The sequence below is a fragment of the Rhynchophorus ferrugineus genome, unplaced genomic scaffold (assembly GCF_030347505.1).
Source record: "Rhynchophorus ferrugineus isolate W39M unplaced genomic scaffold, kcgeb_rfMv2 rfM1, whole genome shotgun sequence".
NCBI classification, from domain to species: domain Eukaryota; kingdom Metazoa; phylum Arthropoda; class Insecta; order Coleoptera; family Curculionidae; genus Rhynchophorus; species Rhynchophorus ferrugineus.
Window position 1 is genome coordinate 60,256,008 of NW_027472580.1, and position 20,015 is coordinate 60,276,022.

The 20,015-nt window shown below is 28.5% G+C and overlaps 1 protein-coding gene and 1 pseudogene across 4 annotated transcripts in view; one reads left to right on the top strand and one right to left on the bottom strand.

Moving 5' to 3' along the window:
• The window catches only part of LOC143191497 (putative RNA-binding protein EIF1AD pseudogene), a 97,200-nt pseudogene that overhangs the window by 33,443 nt on the left and 43,742 nt on the right, over positions 1-20,015 (bottom strand). The window lies entirely within an intron of this gene.
• Nplp1 (Neuropeptide-like precursor 1) overlaps positions 1-20,015 on the top strand; it is a 39,154-nt gene that overhangs the window by 235 nt on the left and 18,904 nt on the right. For both annotated transcript variants that reach the window (XM_076396359.1, XM_076396451.1), the window contains exons 2-5: positions 11,027-11,190; positions 11,247-11,434; positions 11,592-11,843; positions 15,334-15,519. In XM_076396359.1, coding sequence (XP_076252474.1) covers positions 11,027-11,190; positions 11,247-11,434; positions 11,592-11,843; positions 15,334-15,519 — 790 coding nt within the window. The remainder of the gene's footprint in view (positions 1-11,026; positions 11,191-11,246; positions 11,435-11,591; positions 11,844-15,333; positions 15,520-20,015) is intronic.

The window sequence follows — 20,015 nt, forward strand, 5'->3', positions numbered from 1 at the left end:
TTATTTTCAAAATCCGTTATTGATAAATTCTGTTATATTCTAATTAATTTTCGAAATATATTGCATCAACATATTTATTAGATATTAAATTGGTATTAGAATTACTAAAATTTGCTTTTTAAAATATTTGTATAAACTAATTTATAAAATGTTTATGTAATATTTATGTAAAATAAGTTCCATTCATAAAGATTTTAGTACTATTATTAATAATATAAACGCGAAGCAAATAATATTTTATAAATCTGACATGGATTTATAATGTATTGTACTGCATATTGTATTAGCATATCGTAGGTGCTCATATTTCCTGTTTTGAAAGACAAATTCCAAAAAAAAACTATATAGGTGCTAATTATTATCGATAATTATAGTAAATTATTTATTAGCTTTTAATTGATAAATAATGAAAATGTGTGTTTCTTCAAACATTTCGTGCCAACAATTGTATTCTTAATATGTTATTATTTTATCAATTTACATGTGTTAAAGTCTAGAATATGTATTGTGGCAAACACAGCAGTACTTTTATATACAGTAATTTAAGTTTTAAGTTATGATAATTAGGCATCAAGCAGATTTTAAAATGATATTGCCTGTTTACCTATAATACCATCTCTTGGAGATTTTAAAAATATTGTAAATTTAATTCACCAACTATGCGAAAGGTGGTACTGTCGTTGATTAATGATTCATCGCTGAGAAATATGGGTTTTTGTACTATGGTATAAAGTTTAATAAATCACAATTAAAATTATTATTTGCAATTTAATTTACATACACAATTACTATTATATGAAAATAAATAAATATATACAATTGTCTTTAGAAACACAACATAAACACAGTTTAGAATAGCCATAGCCTTGATTTATTCCTTTTAAAATAACCAGGTATTTACCAAAAGGTAACGGTGGAAAAAAATAATAATTATATTAGCTATATGACTTTATTTTTTTCAAGTTTTTCAGCTAAATCAACACTCCTGAAAAGAATAACTTTTTGTCAAAATTCTATAAATATTGTAGATACAAGGAAAGCTACTACCACATCAGGAAGACAAATTCTATTAGCATGTAATGAAACATATATTGCAAATATACATGATATTTAAACGTTTGAAAGTTAATAAATTCGAATAATTTAAAAACTTTAAATTTTCTGGAATATTATCATATTAATTGAGCAGGACAAAAATAAGCGTAATTAACTGGTAAATTACATAATTTAACGGTTTATGATAGTCAAATTATATTTTTTATATAATTAATAAAAAAAAATAATCTGAATTATCCTATTAATTCAAATAATTATCGATTACTATAGCATATTCTTGAGAAATATAATTACACATAATGTATGGCTATTAACTACTAATACCACTATATATTCAAAAGTATATTTCATGCATTAATAAATAGTTTCATGTATCATATTTTATAAGTTGCACGATATTTAACTCTATACTTAAACAAATTGACACTTTCAGAAATAAATATTTATTTTAACAGTACATTATTTAATACTTACATGAAGTTAAATTTTTATCACTATTTGAATAATGAAGTTTACTAAATATTAGGTGTATCTCTTAATCCTTAGAGATTTCTTTATTTAATTTAAAAATTATATTTAAAATAGCGGTCTTATGAACGTTTGAAAATCATAAGCTCGGACTCAAGGATTCAGGATTCAAATGAGAACTTGATATAGAACTTGAACAGAAAAACTTACTATAATTTGAAACAGTTAAATCATATTGCGGCATGACAACGCTCAACCACAATTTCCTCACATAACTCCATATCGTATTTTCTTGTCAATGCAGCATATTATTTATGATTAATATTTTATTATTATTCTCCTGTAAGCCAACCGAAATTTATTTGGACTAGACTGGGCCTAGCGAGGGTCTCAAGGTATCGACATATAGAATTTATAGCAAATATATAAAGTGCACCCATGCCCAGCGGTAGTCGAACCCGCGACTATCACAACAGTCCTGTCGCCTTAATAGTGGCATTTATTATATAAAATTTATGTAATTAAACTTAGGGAATTAAAATTTTATAATAAACATAATTTAATAATTTTTAATATCAATGAAATATTTTAAAATGTGGTTAATACTTCATTTGAATTAAGTCTTATAATTGAGCACATAAAAAACAAGCATAATCATTAGCCTATATAAAATGAAATTTATTTGACAAATAAATATAAAGATATACAAGGTCCGACAGATACTGTTACAGTCTCGCGCGAATGTTTTCAGAATGGTTTATATCTACTTGTTCCGGGATGTCATCTCAGTAGACGTGGAGTAACAATGATCTTTTTAAGGGAACATTTCTTTGTGCACCTTATTTCGTTGCGCGGGGATATGGATTGACCACTACTGTCACCAGAATTGCCACCACTTTTTATAGGGTTACTTAAAATCTGAAGTTTAAATAGAACGCAAAATCTTGAAAATCTTTCCACAACCATAATAGGTGAAATTCAAAGTTTTATAGACTCTAATGGTTATATACAGTGAAAGTATAAATCAATAATATTTAATATTCACTTGAAAATAAGAGTTGTCATTCTTTTAAAAAACATCATATGCGCCTGTCGCACTCTGTTTTCTATTAATAGAAAGTAGATTAAAAAACAGCAAATTTATAATAAGTATTTACATTAAAATATGATTACCTCGATATTAGAGTCAAAATATAACTTTATTTTGTCGCTTATTAATGGATTATTTTAGATCTGATAGTTCAAAAATCCTAGATTATAATCATATTATATTGATTTCAAATTTACCGAAGGATCAAACGCCATATATTTTTACTTTCTTTTGCTACTATCGAAAACGTATTTATTATCTGTATTTTATATCTAAATAAGTTGTTTTTATCGCAATATGAAGGCCAAATTAATACGCTATGAAAGCATCACAATTTTAAATATTTGTAAATATTCATGACAATACTGTTTGTAAACAATTTTAATTGCAATGCTATAAAAAGATGCTCTAGATAAAACACGATTAATAACAGTTAAGGAATAAGAATTAGGGCTTTCAGAAATGAAATCAACCATTATTACATATTTATAACTGACAGTATATTTATATTCACAAATTAGTATCTATTATATAAAAGCTGAAATGTAAAGTATTTTATTTTTATAAATATTTATAAATATTTAATTATTTATCACAACACGGCTTGTAAACAACTTTAAAGATATAATTAAAAGGTTGCATTAAAATAAAATACGAGAAATAACACTTAAGGAATTAGTATTAGGACTTTGACAAATCAAAATGAAATCAAACATTATAAAATATTTATAGCTGACGCTATATTTATATATCCAAGGTAATTTTGTACATACGTCATCTAAATTTGTGACGTCAAAACATCGCAGTTTTGCCGCATTAACTCTTAATTTAAGTTCGATTTGGATACGATAACACTCTATTCTAAATAAAATAATTAAACAAAATGATATCAATTATAATTTATTTTAACATTATAGTAAATATAATGCATAAATTATCAAAGGACTTCAATCTACAATCAAGTACACAGTTATAATTGTAGGTTAGGGTTGTGCTTGATTATATTTACATTGAACTCTTTTCCATACCACCTATGAGTTTAGCGTACAGCTTTAGGCGCGCTCTTTCGTTTATCCTGTTAATACCTCTTTCTTGATAAAACTAGATTTAATCACTGCATTCTACTTAATGCATTTGCCATATCTGCAAAGCAGTTACTATTGTTTCTTTCCTGTTAAATATTAACCAAATACTCATGTATATTCTAAACAATTACATACATATCTGTGCATATAAATTTTTTACACTGTACAATAAGATTTTCTACAGTTATCATATAATGATTATATACTCACCTTTACTTGTTTCCATTCCCATCACCCTGTCTTAGAAATTGGCACATAGAATTCAGAGTTCAGTCTTTTTTATACCAGACACTATCTTTTATTTTGTTGTATTGAAAAACTACTCAATGTTTTTATACAGTCAGTATATATATTTAGTTACTGATGGATCTAATAACATCAAGCTGATCTTGATTTGTCAACCGCTTCGAATGAGAACGGTTTTATTTTCGTGAATTCGAAATTATGTTTTTCATTTTTTGAAATATGTCAGTGCAGCTGCAACACGCTAAAAATGTTTTCAATAAAAATCGCAGCAAATTTATATTTAACAGTATAAATGCTTATATCTCGTTGCTATTTAAAATATAAGTGATCTGGCGTCTCTACAATATGTTCCGCCTGGGTTCGAAATTTCTAATTTGAGTAATAATAATCAGTGCTTTATAACCTCTTATCAATATTGTTTTAAAGAATTTTGCATACGTTTGATAACCGGACGACTTTGACAGGCTAGTTCGGTTACACGTTCGATCTCTTATCAGACAACATTGTGTCTCTATTTAACTACAATAAAATGAGAAGGAAAATATTGTCTGATTCTAAAACGAATTTTCAAATTACGGCAGGCAATACATTAAAAATCTTGATGACGTATGTACAAAAATACTTTGGATAGATTATATATCCAAATTAGTATCTATTACTAGATCAAATTCATTTTATCAACATATGGAATATTTTAAAAACATTCTTGTGATAGATTACTATTTTGAGAATAAGCTTTTATTGGAACTATTTTATTCAAAAGAAGAACATAACTTAGTCAAGGTTTGCAAGACGTATTATATAAGTTATATGAGTTAGGACTTTGCTGGCAAAATAATATTTTAATATATCCATTACAAAGGTTTATATGAGTTTTCTTTTGTGGTATCCAAGACCACTGTTTTTCTTTATTTTTAGTACATCCGAAATTAGGTTTGTGGTCAATTTTAATTTCCATTGTGAATTTAATTTTTGGGTGGATCTTGTTCGTATGTAAATGGCGTTTTTTTTTTTAAATTTCTATCATCATGTTTGGTAACTTTAATAAACTAAATAGTAAACAAATATATTTTAAACCCACCTCTCTACTATTTCAAATTAATTAAAATTATGTTTCCTCACTGTAATTTTAATGTAACTTTGCAAGTCAATATTTATTGATCATTGGTCACATCAGATTTATTTGTTTGGAATAAATAACAATTCCAATTTGCTTGAATGTGGTATATTTTTCTATCAAACCTTTTGATGTGGAAACATAATGAATTTTCATTTGGCTTTAAGCGGAAATTTATAGCAGGTAGCGACTGGATATCACGTTGAAATTAATGGTCCATTTAGATACTGCGGTTCTGTTTTCTAGCGGCTAAGGCTAATCTGCTTGTGCAATGTTCCGTATTTTTTAGAACATATTAAAATATTTTAATAAATTGTTTAGTTTATGAAACAATTTTATTTGATGTTATCTTATTTTAAATCAATCAGTTTTGTTAAATATACTTAAACATATCTATTATTAAACATGGTCACTTCTAATATATATTTATATTTTATCAGTTTTCCTTGATAAAATAATCGTCGAATGGCGATGGGATTATTAACTTAAAAACTTAAAGTCTACTAGATATAAAAATGTCTAAAGTCTATCGACGCTTTCTGTTTAACAGTTTTCCATAACAACTTTTGTTTTACTGATTACAAGACTAACGTTGGTAGATTTTATTATATATCCAAGATCATTTTTCAATTGCGTCAATTTATATGTTTAATGGATAGAACCAAAGTATACATTTTACTATATATTTATAACTCTTCTAATATTATAGTTTTAGTCATACATTTATTTTTCACTTTTTTAACATTTATTTTCAACAATTGCTTAAGTAAGTTATTGAACAATCTCACAATAGAAGTCTTCTAATATTATAGTTTAAGTCGTACAGTTATTTTTTACTTTTTTAACATTTATTTTCAACAATTTTTAAACCAGGTTGTTGAACAATCTCACAAATGAACTCTTCTAATATTATATTTTTAGTCATATATTTATTTTTCACTTTTTTTACATTTATTTTTAATAATTGTTAATCTAGGTTATTGAATAATCTCACAAATGAACCCCTGTAATATTATATTTTTAGTCATACATATATTTTTCACTTTTTTAACATTTATTTTCAACAATTGTTAAACTAGGTTATTGAACAATCTCACAAAAGTGAAATAGAATTTTCAAGGAACGGAAATAGAAAAAGACTAATTGTTGGTGTAAATTATTACGAAGATTGTTACTGATTCTCCAATTTATTGTACCTATTACACAAACAACTCAAGGAATCATGTTTATAGTGATAAAAAGTTAATTATTTTTCAGAATTATTTTGCTCAATTTCAGTACCCTTATACCAACGATCTTCCAATTTATTCCTACTATCACTTTAGTAATTTTCTGATAAATTTGTCAGATATCCTTTTAAAGCAACTATTACTTAATATATAAATAAATAAAAAAAATTATATTTTGAGTTGTGGGAATCTGTTGAATAATTTACTCTGCTTATTGGCATCTTCTATCCATTCAGGATCATGGAAGAAGATCAAGTTTCATCCAGAGCATGTTTTTTGTTCCATTGTTAACCACTTCAGCAACCATAAATATTTAGCTTTAAATTTAATTTAAATTTGGAAGTTTAATTTACGGTCAATATAAATTGCTGTGTAATATTGTAGACCTAATATATATATACCTAATATAAATCATAAATTGCCGCATTTGTCATGTTAGTTTATCACCTAACACATTAGTGCGACCAGTAACTAATGGAAACATAATAGCTACGACCACAATACCTTTATATTTATTAATCTCCAAGTTTCTTATTGGAAGGTTGATGATGCGCCAACAATGAAGCTTATAGTTATAAATATACGCTAATGGAGGCAGAGCGATACATTGATGGGTTAACTTAAGCATTATATTCCCAAAATATATTGATGGAAATATTTGTATTCTTGTGTGATACATTTATATAGTAAGGACAACTCAAACGATAGAAATTTTAGAAATAGAAAATAGCTTACATTTTGACGTAATCCATATTATTTCGTCGCATATTCCCTCAGGCTCTACATCTGTTTTTAAAAAGATGTTCCCTGAATGTTGTATATATTGATATTTTAAAAATGTATGGTAAATTAGCTCTTCTCAATATGCATTTTTCAAAAATTGCCATACCGATGGGGTGTACTTGTGAATGTCTAAATTAAATATTTTCTAGAATAGTATAAAATTTCTAGATCAACGAACATATGAATATGAACCATATGATCATGAACAATGCTGTCAAAAATTAAATGAAACCTTTAATATAACAATACTTTGTATCAGCAGCATCGATATATTTTTTTGTTTCTATTCGAATATTATAGAAGCTCCAAGCCTGTTTTGATCTAAATTAGTATGTAATAGAAACCAATATATCATAATATACAATAGTTCAACATTTGAATAACACAAACCGTGGGAAATTGAAGAACGATGCCGTCGATTGCTTGCGCACTCTTTCACATTTCTATTCAGATCAATTAATATTTGATGAAATGAAGGAAAATTCATTCCATCTATTATTTAGGTCGTTCAAATAACATCGATTCTTGATATGTTATATGAGTATATCTGAGCTGAATCATATCATACCTCATATCTCAGCTGAATAAATATTTTCAGATCGACTGATCAAATTTAACTCCAGTATAGACCCTGTTTCAAACATTTTGATTTAAGTTTTAATTCAAATTATTTAACAAAACACGTTTTATACAATGCATTTATTTTGAATCTAATTAGTTTTAGATTATGTTTTTGTTATAATCTTAAACGTATTTCTATTATAAAACTTTATTTAAAATAAGCATCCTTTTATAAGCAGATTTTAGTGGCGACTGTTTTAAAAATAAATAGCTTTCTACATTAAACCTTAATGTTTTTCTTTTGTTCAAATGGATTACGAGACTGTTGTAGTTCGTATTCAAACTACGTAGACAATAGAGGTATTAGTAAAAGGTTTATTTTTAAAACACTGCTTGCTAAAAAACAAAAACATGTTTCCTCAACAGTCGCTTTATGCAAAATATATTTAATTCAGTTGAAATTTAAATTAGCATAAAATAATAAAGAACATGGCCGTAACAACACAGAATTTTTTCATTCTCAAATATATTTATTTTATTATCATTTCATCTAAATCTACGTTGCCGCTTATAGACAAATTCAAGTCAGACAGTAATTAATTTATCGGAGCTTATATATTATATGAAATGCCCACTTTTTAATTTCGATTAATTGTACGATTAATTGATGTAATTATGCGTTAGAATAAAGCTCCGAAGTATCAATGTAGAAAACTGTTACCTAAAAAACCTAACCTAACTGTTAAATTCGATGGTTTTGACCTTTTTTCAAAAAAAAGGCCATGAATTACAAGGATTTTAAACGGAAACCAAGTTCAAGCTCTTAAAAATACATTTTAACACGACTAATCAGTTGATTAATCAACTGTTCCTAGTCCATCATAGCAGTTTCATTGCTTGAAAAAAATTTTTGTGGCATATTCTGACTCATGATGGAAAGAAAGGATACTACGACATTTCTTATTATAACAATATAATATAAAGGCCAAATTTTGGTATGCATATGTCAACAGACATTGTTTTTCCTGATTACATATGTCGGTGTTTTAAAAGATTGTCTTATTATGGCCTGGTAATTTTCAGACTGCCTCTTCGTGGCCCACTTAACACTTTTAAACCCAAGCTAATTCCTTTTTACTACTAGAGGTAGTTCAATTTTAATGCGAAGTATTGAGCTGCTGCTTATTGTTTACTAAAGAGTCCAGTTTCGCGCAAGTTTTATCCTAAGGCCTGATTCCACTTCAAGTCGGTTTCCATATTTATTTTTAAGGTGAACTAGTGTTGAAACACCAGCTTCACATTTATAAATTGTAATAAAAGCTATTCTCTGATGAGCTAATTTTGCGTATTCTTGACGACAAGATAACGATCAGTCAAGTGTGTATCCAAATATATCCTTAACTGCCGTGTCAGTTAAAAGTTCAATTATCGAGTCGACATCTGAATCTGGCAAATTAGTTTTGGAATCTAGAGATAGGAAAACTAGAATGTAAATGGGTTTCTTATCAAAGATTTGTTGCTGTCGATTGGAGAAAAATATTCATTTCCAGTCCTAGTGAATGTTCTTTAATTTGAGTCAAGATGTTTTGTAGCAATTCAACAATATACTCTTTTTGTATATTTTAACTTTAAATATTATTACATTGTTACCTTGCAAAGCCATATTTAGATTATTTAAACATTTAAACATATCAAATATGTAAGCCACTTTTGTCAACCGGTTAGCATCATGAAATATGTCCTTGAATTCAAATATTACATCTGTGTCTATTGGAGGATGTTGTTTAAAAAACCTTTTTCTTTTTCTTTTAATTCAATAAGGCTTTTAAGAGATTGCCTCTTGAGAGTCATCGCAACTCACAGTGTAAAAAAAATATTCGTGATCATTTTCCATTTCTTTACACAAAACAGAAAGTAACCTTGAGTTCAGTGGACGAGATTAGATAATGTTTATAAACTTGACATACTCTTGCATCATTGCTGTCAAGAGTAAATGCATTTTCTTGACAACCAGTGTCTCTTTATGAATGTTACAGTATGTCCATACACATCTCGACGCTACAACGTTTACCCTTGCATAAAGCTCATTACGAACGCTCACCATTGCTCGTGCGCTATCACTACTCAATTCTACACACTTCTTCCATTCAATATTATTTTTGTTGATATAATCAGTAATCAAGTTTAACATTTCTTCGACTGTCGTTGCTGTTGGCAAATATTTACAAAACAAAAACTCTTCATAAATAGTATTCTCATTATCATATCATACAAAACATATCAAATTGGTATTATCGTAAATGTCTGTATTTATATCGATTTGCAAGGACAAATAATGACATGATTTCAGATGGCCTACGACTGCTTTTTCAATGTCATCTGCTATATCAACAATCCTGCGCTTTGCCGTGTTATTTGATAACACTAAATGACTTACTTGACTTTGTTTTTTTTTTCGAACAATCTAGATGCGGAATTTGTTACGATGGAGATATTATCTTCTCACCAATAATATGTGGATAGCCGGACTTGGCAATTAATTGTAAAATTTCACAAGAACTCAGGAGAAGATTATGACTATATATTTTTTCCCTATTCCCTTTGTAGTCAGGTTGTTTAATTCCAAATGCCGTTACAATTTTAAAGGTTCCATTGATTCGTTTGATAGTTCAACAATTACACATTTCCGATAGTTACTATCGATAGTTACGACAGTTCGCAAATCACACCTAACGATTTGTTATCTGTGCCTTAATTCAATGTAATCTTCAAGATATTGTCGGATCCACGACCACTTTTTCTTTTCTGATTCTTTTACCTGTTCTTTGTGCGCCCGTTTGTTGGAATCAATATTAGAACTTGTACTTAGCTGTACTAAATCACTATCACTCAACTGTTGTTGCAACTCTGTATTTTATTTTGATGACCCGTTACCGAATCGCGTCCCAACAAATGGGAGACACTGATCTATGTTCGGATCGATATGGCATACCTTAGATGATACACGTATCGAAGTACTGAACAAGTGCGAAATATTGCCAGAAACATTTTTCCTATGTTCAGCACAATATTGGAAAATATTTTGAGTAATATATGTTATACCAATTTTTTTCAATAAATGACTTTTTAAAATGAACAATCATCAGAATACATGCAACCATCTAATATATAACTCTCGTTGGTTTGTTTATGAAGAATTTTATAACCTCGACGTATCTCAAAGTATAACAATGTGGAATTTATATTATATTATTGTTAATGTTTTATATAATTTTTATACTATATGATTTAAGTTATTATATTTGCCTTGCTTTTAGACTTATTGCTTAAACCTAACCATGACCAACACCTAATTCTATAATATAATTAAGATACATTATTTATTTTATAGGTTTACTGTGCTTCCTGTGATGTAGAAGTATCTGAAATATTACGCACCTTACTGAACCCTCAGGAAAATGACTCATTACAAGTTCAAGCTTTAAGACGACAGCTACTCCATAAATTACAAGACATGGATGTTGCTGATCAAGAGTATGAGAAAATATATAAAGGGTAGAATAATTTCATGTAAATAATCTGCATATATAATATTATCTACTTTCTATCAGATATACCTCTCCAACAAAATGGACCGAATTTTCGGATGAACAGAAACGTAACCTGGAATCATTGGCTAGAGGTGGTACTTGGTATAAAAACCCACCATTAGCTGATGACTACAAGAGAAGTCACTATAATTTACTTGGAAGTCCTGACTTACCACTAACAACTGAACTATTAGCAAATCAGAAACGTAGTAAGTATTTTCAAGTAGTAATTTTTGTCATGCTATATATCAACTTATTTAATAAAATTTTAGTGTTTTATAATATTATAATAACATTATAAAACCAACTTTTTCATATTAACTATGCCTATAAATAAGAAATTCTACTGATATATTTTTGTTACAGGCATTGAGGCGTTAGCAAGGAATGGAGAATTGAATCATCATCAGAATAATCAAGATTTCCGAACCATGTTGGGCGAATTTAATGACAAAAGAAACGTTGCAAGTTTGGCGAAACACTTCAACTACCCGAGACAGACAATTGGAAAACGATCAATTAGCAGTGTGGCTAAAAATGGCGATCTTCCTAACGTTTATGGAAAACGGAACATTCAGAGCTTAGCCAGGGATGGACTCTTAGGAAAGAAATTTACTGGTAATTAAAGATTAACATATTAAATTGAAGTCAATTTTTTAAAAATTATTTTTTATAGCAATCTTGAAAATTAACACTAATAAGTTATTTGTCTTTATCGTAATCTACTTTGGCAATTAATGTAGTAGTAATAGTCTAGTGGTCTAGTTAAAATTTTCATTATTAATTTAATCGACTAAGGAGGTTTTATTTTCAAAGTTTGTGTCCAATTACTTATATTGATACTTGACAGCTGATCTCCGACAGCTACAATCGCAGTGTCATCAGCAAATGTAGCCATCGTAATATTCTTCATTTGTGGTATATCACAAGTGTAAAATATATAAAGCATTGGCCCCAGTACACTTCCTTATGGTACACCTGTTTTAGCTTCTTTTAGGTTACGAACAAGGCATTCATGCCAAACCTTATCGAAGGATTGTGATACATCTAAGAATATAGCTGAGAATACTTTTTTAGTTTCGTAGGCTTTTTCAATAACATCTGTTATTTTGTGGACCTTGTCAATTGTTGAATGCTTGTCAATAAACCCAAACTGGTGTGTTGGTATTAGGTTTTTTCTTTCTATGAGTATATAAATAAAATAAATCTTTTTTATTCATCATTTCAGATTTAATATATTTATTATATATTCGGGTTTGATAAGTCAGTAATAAATATTGTGAGGCGTCGATAATAACTTTCATCAATTTCCATATGTTTCTATTAAGAATTATGTCTTTATCACCAATCTTTCAGCTAATGAACGAGTTTTTCTAACTACTTTAAAATATTTCTTTTTTTTTCATAACTTATAGATAAATGGTACGCACATCATATATTTTCTAAGTTTGAGTTCATTTCATTCAAATATACGTAAACCACATCAAAGAGAAATCGGCTTGTTAGCCTTTGCGGTCAATTACTTCTGCGATAGTTTTGGGGGTTTCTGTTCAAACATGACTCAAAATTTAACAAATTCGAATGTTATATATCGGTTAAATATTAGTTTGTAGTTATATATTAATCTTAATATATAAGTATATTATAATAAGTCACTTATATTAATCTTAATATAAGTACTTTACCACTTTCTTTACTTTTTTAAATAAACATATCATATTGAGATAAATCTCGAGCATTCCAAGCTGTTGCCTAAGATATGTCAACATGTCACCGCATAGGAAGGGTCAGATAGTGTAAGCAATTTTCATCAAAGCTGAATACGTTAAAGGATAAATCAATTTGATAGTTTGGTAAACACTTTAATTACCTAATATTGATTTTCTGTATTAGTTTACACAGAATAGCTAAAATAACTGGGGCTACACCACCCTAATTGGAATTTCCTCGTAACTGATTGATTATATTAAATTAAAGATTATCTTTTGCCTCGCTAAACAAGAATATGTTTAGCTTAAATTTCCCTAAACAATCTGTCGAAGACAAAATACTTTAATAAATGGTGTTTTAATGTATTCCATTGAGAATTAAAATACGATATAGTAAAAGTATATTTGCATATTTATACTTATTTTTTGGAAATATTATTTCAAGGAGTATAGCTCATTGCTGTATACAATTTTATCAGTATTTTTGGCACGAATATATTAGACTTATTTCTACTATTAGTTAATTAACTAATTCATATAATTAATATTTATAATGAATTATTATTAATTACTATTTGTAATTTCAATTACTTATTTTTCCGACGTCATTCCATGATTTTAACATTTTATGATTAATTCAATTAGAATAAGATTAATAAGATTATTTGTTTATACGTACCTTATTGAATTTATAGAATGAGATTGTATACTCTTGATAATAGAATAAATACATATTTTAATAAATAGTTATTTTGGTCATCGTGGATAAACTTGAGTTTACTAGCACTATCCTGAATCAAAATAAGGAGCTAGAGGTTATACCAAACAATAGGCGAATGTGATACCAATATGGAACCGACATTTCCGCATAAATGAGTTAAAAGCCCCTTTTGTAAATGCGAGCACGGTGGATTTAGCACAGAAGTTTCTAATACAATACAACACAAGTTACTCTATCTAGTTTAATCTTTCTAAATTATGAACCCACTTCTTTATATTTTCTATAATAGTAATATTTTCAATAAATTATTTACACCAATGATGATTTGATTTGATTTCAATAGAATTTTTAAACAGTTTCAGTGAAACAAGTAACGATGAAACTGAGTTTTTAACCGACTTCTAAAAAGGAGGAGGTTCTATTCGGCTGTATTTTCTTAAATGTATATTCTCCCATTTCTCCGTCTATTACGGATCGATTTTCAAAATTCCTTTTTTATTCGAAAGAGTGCACATTCGAAGTGATCCAATTGTAACCAGGTCAGGATCCTATGGGGAGAAAGGAAGAAATCAAAGAAAACCCTCAAATTTCAAAGGCACATACAAAGTTTACACATATTTTTTTATCTAAAATAATCAGATATTTGGGTATACTATTATTGCTGAAGTGATGTAACTGAAGACCGAAAGTCACTCAATGCAAAAGCCGTTCAGTTTGCATTTTAAACACTAACCATATCATATGAGTAACAGTAGAAATATTGCAAGTAACTGCTTCTATGGTGTAGTGGTTAAAGCGCTCACATCACATGCGGAGGCCACGAGTTTGATTGCCGGCGAGGATAACGACTTTTTGTTGTTGTTCTAGTTTGGTTAAAATATTTGTCAAATCTCCTAGGTTAGGTAGCGAACCCCGGGGACCTGAAACGTTCCTTATTTTCTATCATTGTTTCTTTATTCCTAGTTTTCCTCATACGGACTGCAACTTAACTTGGCCTACCCCTTGTAATACAAAATAACTGGGTAATTTATTAAGTAAATATCTAAACCAAAAAGAGAAAAATAAAATATTTTTAACAAAAAAACTGAACCGACTTCAAAAAATAAGTAAGGAACTCACTAAAAATTAAAAAATAATCCAACAAAATTATCAGCTTCAAGTCGGTGCCAGGCCCATAAAATACATGGATAATAACATAAATTTGAGACAAAATTAAATTACGAACAAACAAATCTAATTTTTGGCTCGGCACCGACTTGAAAGTAATCAGTTGGTAGTAGCTAAAATAAAATTGTAAATAGATAAATAGGTTTAGGTAGGTATTAAGCTTAATTGTGTGTATAAAGTAGAATAAAATACATATATAAATAAAGTAGTAGATATGTTAAATAAGGTTTTTGTTCATTTTTATTTAGTTATTTCAACAATTATTATATACATATTTTATTCTAAAACGTTTTTTGTATTAAAAATCTTTATATTAAGTTATATTATTTTTTTATTTTTAGTGAGTTCCGTTTTTTTTTAAGACGGTTCAGTTTTTTTGTTAAAAATATTTTTATTATATAGTGACAATATGTATTAAGTATTAAATAAATAGCTCAACATTTCATAAGTTCTATTTCGCACTATTACCCGTGTTAAATATCATTATCGCATCAAATTTAATCATTTCCAGAATTTGTAGAGGCGCCTCAGGATAAACGCATTCACTCAATTAAGACAGAACAGCGGAGGAAGCGACAAGCGGATTATTTCAGTAACGAGGCCGTTTATCAGATGCCCGTTGATTACGAGGATGTTCTACAAGACCTGGAAGCTGCCGAGCAAAATATTTATCCATTAGAGGATAAAAGATTTCTGGGTAAGTAAATATTTGTATTAAAAAGTTGTTTTCGAAAAGTACATCATGTCTCTAAAAGAAAGCTTTAAATTTGAAATAAACTTCGTAAACATTATGTTTACTTATATTTTTAAAATTTCTGTTTTTGTCAATACTAATATGTGTTATAAATGAAGATCGTTTTTTTAATTTTGACTTTGCACCTGTATAATTTTTAATATTAAGTATTTTTTATGTTACTAAATGTTAAGCGTATGAATATCATTTAACTTTTAACTACGTATTTAAAAAAACATACTGACATTTGATTATGTGACATAGCTAAGATTGATTATAATCAGCACTAATGGGTAGTGTCTCATCAACCAACACGCTGCTGTTAGTGCTGCAGACATTCGACTACTTTTTATTAAATCTAGGCACACCTAAGGATCGATCGCAAATATTTTAGATAACCTTTCGTGGTTTTGATTCATGTTTTTTTTCGAAGCTACGTCTTTCATCTAAAAGGTGGACTTCATACTGTTCCTCAACTGTGCACTGTTTGTTGCGTCTTAAACGAATGACTTTATTTATAATACAATCCCGCAGCATTACATTTGAAAATGTTTACTAATGTTAGACTTTAATAGTGTCCAACTCTCGGAGCCATACAGAAAGATTGACAAGAAAAGCGTTCGAATAATTCATAATCAATATAATAATTCATAATTCGTGTCTCAAATAATTCATAATGAAAAACTATTTTACCGTATAAAGAGCCATGGAAACTTTTAATGAAAATTTTCGTTTGACGATATTTGTAAATAATATAACTGAAACAAAGTAATCTTTTTTAAGGATATTATATTGTTTTACACCATAAAATTGTGCTTTCCTTATAATACTTATAACATTTCCTTATAAAGCGTAATTGTGTAAAAAAAATTTAAGAAATAAAACACAAATTCAAAAGTGCGCTTTAATAAATAAAACTAATGAAAAATTGCCGAAAATAATAAGTTTAACGAACATTTAGTTACCTGTTAATTGTTTTTTTTAATGTTATATAAATTGTACTACTTCATGATATTTATTTTGAACTTTGGATCCGTATGAGCTTTCATATTTTATGGTTAATTTTCAATACAGGTTGTTTTGACGTTGGTTTGTTCACCAACTATAATATTCATTTCCTCCATTATGACACATATTGTTTGAACTACCATCACTGAACAAGCAAGTGGTCAAACATGCAATTATATTCCTGTTATACCATTTTGATATGATTTTGATCCTACTCTGTGTACTATGCTCTTGTATGTGTCGATACTTTGTTTTGCCATTACTGTTGATTAATGATCATTCTCAAGACTCTACTCACTATTTTTACCTACTATTAATAAGTCAACTTACAATTATTTGGAATATTTTTGAGTCCAAATTTTTGACTTGGACTAATCTTAATCGATCAGTTTCTTCAGTTTTTCATCATTGAACATTTTCAGATCGATGACTTAGTATCTTATAAATTGCAGGTTTTTATTCCAAAAGCGTAAAATGCCAAAAAAGGTATATTCTTTGAAAGATATATGTCGGTTGTATGAAGCTGTTCGTCATGAGAATTTAAAATTATGAACATCCTGCTTGGAGCTTTTTTAGCAGTAATTGATGAAAAAAGTAAAATAGACATACATACAAATAGTATGCAACATATATCAAAAGCCATTTAAGTTTAAATTGAAAATCTCATATCTGAACTTGAACAACAATATTAAAATAAAATTACTAAATAATGAAAATTAGTTGTAACGTGAGTAACATTTAAATAAAAAAATATTATAGCAATTCTCCTAATCGCCTCATTTAATATCTGGCTGAAAACGGAACTCTAAAACGAATAAACGGAATGAATTTAGGATTTCAAGGCACATTCCAGAAATTCCTAATTTGATTACGCAGAGTTTAAAAAGAATGGGAGACATCTTATTACATTTTATTTGAAAGATCTTAAAAATTCTTAATCACACTAATATGTTATTAAGTTATATCCAAATGTGTAATTGTATATTACGTGCTTGCACGTACTCTGATCATATCTTCATTTTAAAAAGTATTTATTGAGAAAATAGGTTACAATAATGTTAATTAGAATATTTTTCAATATTTCTTACACAGTGTTTCAGTCTTTATGGAAACATGGCCATACCGTGCTGAAAGAAATTTTTAGTTTGGCAGCAATCAAGTGGTAAGCAGAAAGCGCTATTTCTGATTAGTACTTTGAATAGGGTAGAAATTCCCACTCGATTCAATGGTGTATCCTTCACAACTTCACAATATTCAAACATTGTCATGCAAGAGAATTACTTGCATTTGTTTCTCACCATTTCTGATATTGTTTGTTGCAATGTGTTTAATTAACGTCAGTAGTCTTCTGCAGTAATAGTTTATTTGTAGCTTGATTGAGTTTAAGCAGTTCGCAATCCTCTACACCTTGCTGGTCTCACCATGCATACACGCACAGCAAGATTTTACGGCCATTAATATTCGGCATTTGTGTCAATGTATATTACTTATCTTTAACATAATCTTTTACGCTTGATTTTGTCGTAGTAGATCCACTAGTTACTTCGCCAGGCACACGACGTCACAAAAAACTTTTTTCTTCCATTTTCGATCAATTCCTGTGATTAAACATATCTCCTGCCTTTGGATCTTCCCCATCGCATGTATACATTTTGAAACAGCTTCTTTATTAACTGCTAACCTATCTGAAATTTCTTGAACTATTTGAGCTCGATTTTCATCCTATAAGTCGTATTTAATTTATTATCTAATTTATAACTAACTACTAATTTATTGTCTTCGAAATTTTTTGGTACTCTTTGTCGTTGACATCAAAATCACCACTTTCAGAATTGGCCATTGGTATATCAAGGAACAGACTTCTCTCAAATCAAACAATAAAAGTAATGAACATGGAAATAAACTGTATAAATCAGTATACACACAATAAATCAGTAATCACTGAATAACTCAATAGTATTAAATCGACAATTGTTATTTTATATAGGGATATATGAAAACTGCCGAATTTATCAATTAGGTTAGGTTGCTTAGCATTAACACTTTGCCTTTTCACTAATAGAATAGATCAAAATTCATGGAGCGTCTAATAATTATTATTATGAGTATAATGTACATTTTTAAATTTCAACTTTTTTTCATATTTTTTTTCGGACAGTATAAATTTAAACTAATTATTTATCAGCATCTAATCAGTTTTAGGTCAGATAAAAAAACACATCCTTTTCATTCGGTAAAGGCGGACGGGATAATTTATGGAATTAAAAAACGTTTTTAGCTTTAACCGAGCGCGTAAAGATAAAGTAAAATAAAAGCGGAACATTCAGTTTTTCCGATAAATCTCCTCGACGGAAAAGTTTCGACAAAACCGTACATAACGGTTTACGTAAGCCTGGTTTTATCTCTACTGATTGAATAAAAAGGCTATTTTTGTCTCGCTTAAATACTGCAGCAACTCAATGGTTTTTATGATCTTATCCTCTTAACCTGCAAAGCTCTCTAGTTTTAACATATTTAAACCGATGTTTCGAATCTATTAAAGTCATTTTCGCTGGAAAAGTTAACCAGAGAATGATATAATAGATATTATGTGCATAATCTAAAAATAATTTTATAGATAACAGAAATTATTTTAAAAAATCACGGTTAATGCTGCAAAATTACTAATTTTCAAAACTTCATTGATTGTCGTTACTATCAATACAAATTCAGCACTTAGGAATAATCTCTACTCCTTAATTAATACAATATGTTGATGTTAGTACTGCAGGATTTCGAACATACTTCATCAAACCTCGTCAATGCTCATAATCGAACGCGGCTTCGATAACTGCCCTCAAATACAATTACATTTAATTACGCAAGCAAAAAATAAATGGAAGTGAAAAAGAGTTCATTTTTTGCTAGAAAAATATCTCAAAATCAATGAAATATGCGTATTTCAATTATCTCTCAGCTATATATTAATTTTAAGCTTCACATTTGGATCATTTTTAGAATTAGAAAATACTTCAAACTATAGAACCATTCAAGTTTTGAAACCAAACAAACTGGAAAGCATAATTATTATATTTGTTCTATTATTTTCTATCTTCGTGAATCGAAAGCTTTAAGGCATTAATTTAGAAATATTGTTACCACATATATTAGTCTAAATATTTACAATATGAGTAAATTTAAGACATCATTTTGGCAACATGGCGACACCGTGTCGAAAGAGCGACGTTGGTTTGGCAATGATCTAAGCATCCATTTTTAGTCCTCTTGAGTATTTTAAAACCCTATTTTTTAACAATTAATTTGTAGTAATAAATTTGTTCTAACGTACATGCATTAATACACAGGCAAGGCGAGTACGGGATTCATCATCATTCAATATTCATCAGTATGTATTTCCCAAATAAAAAAACTAATATACTAATATTACTTAAGCTAAAGGTAAAAACGTCACG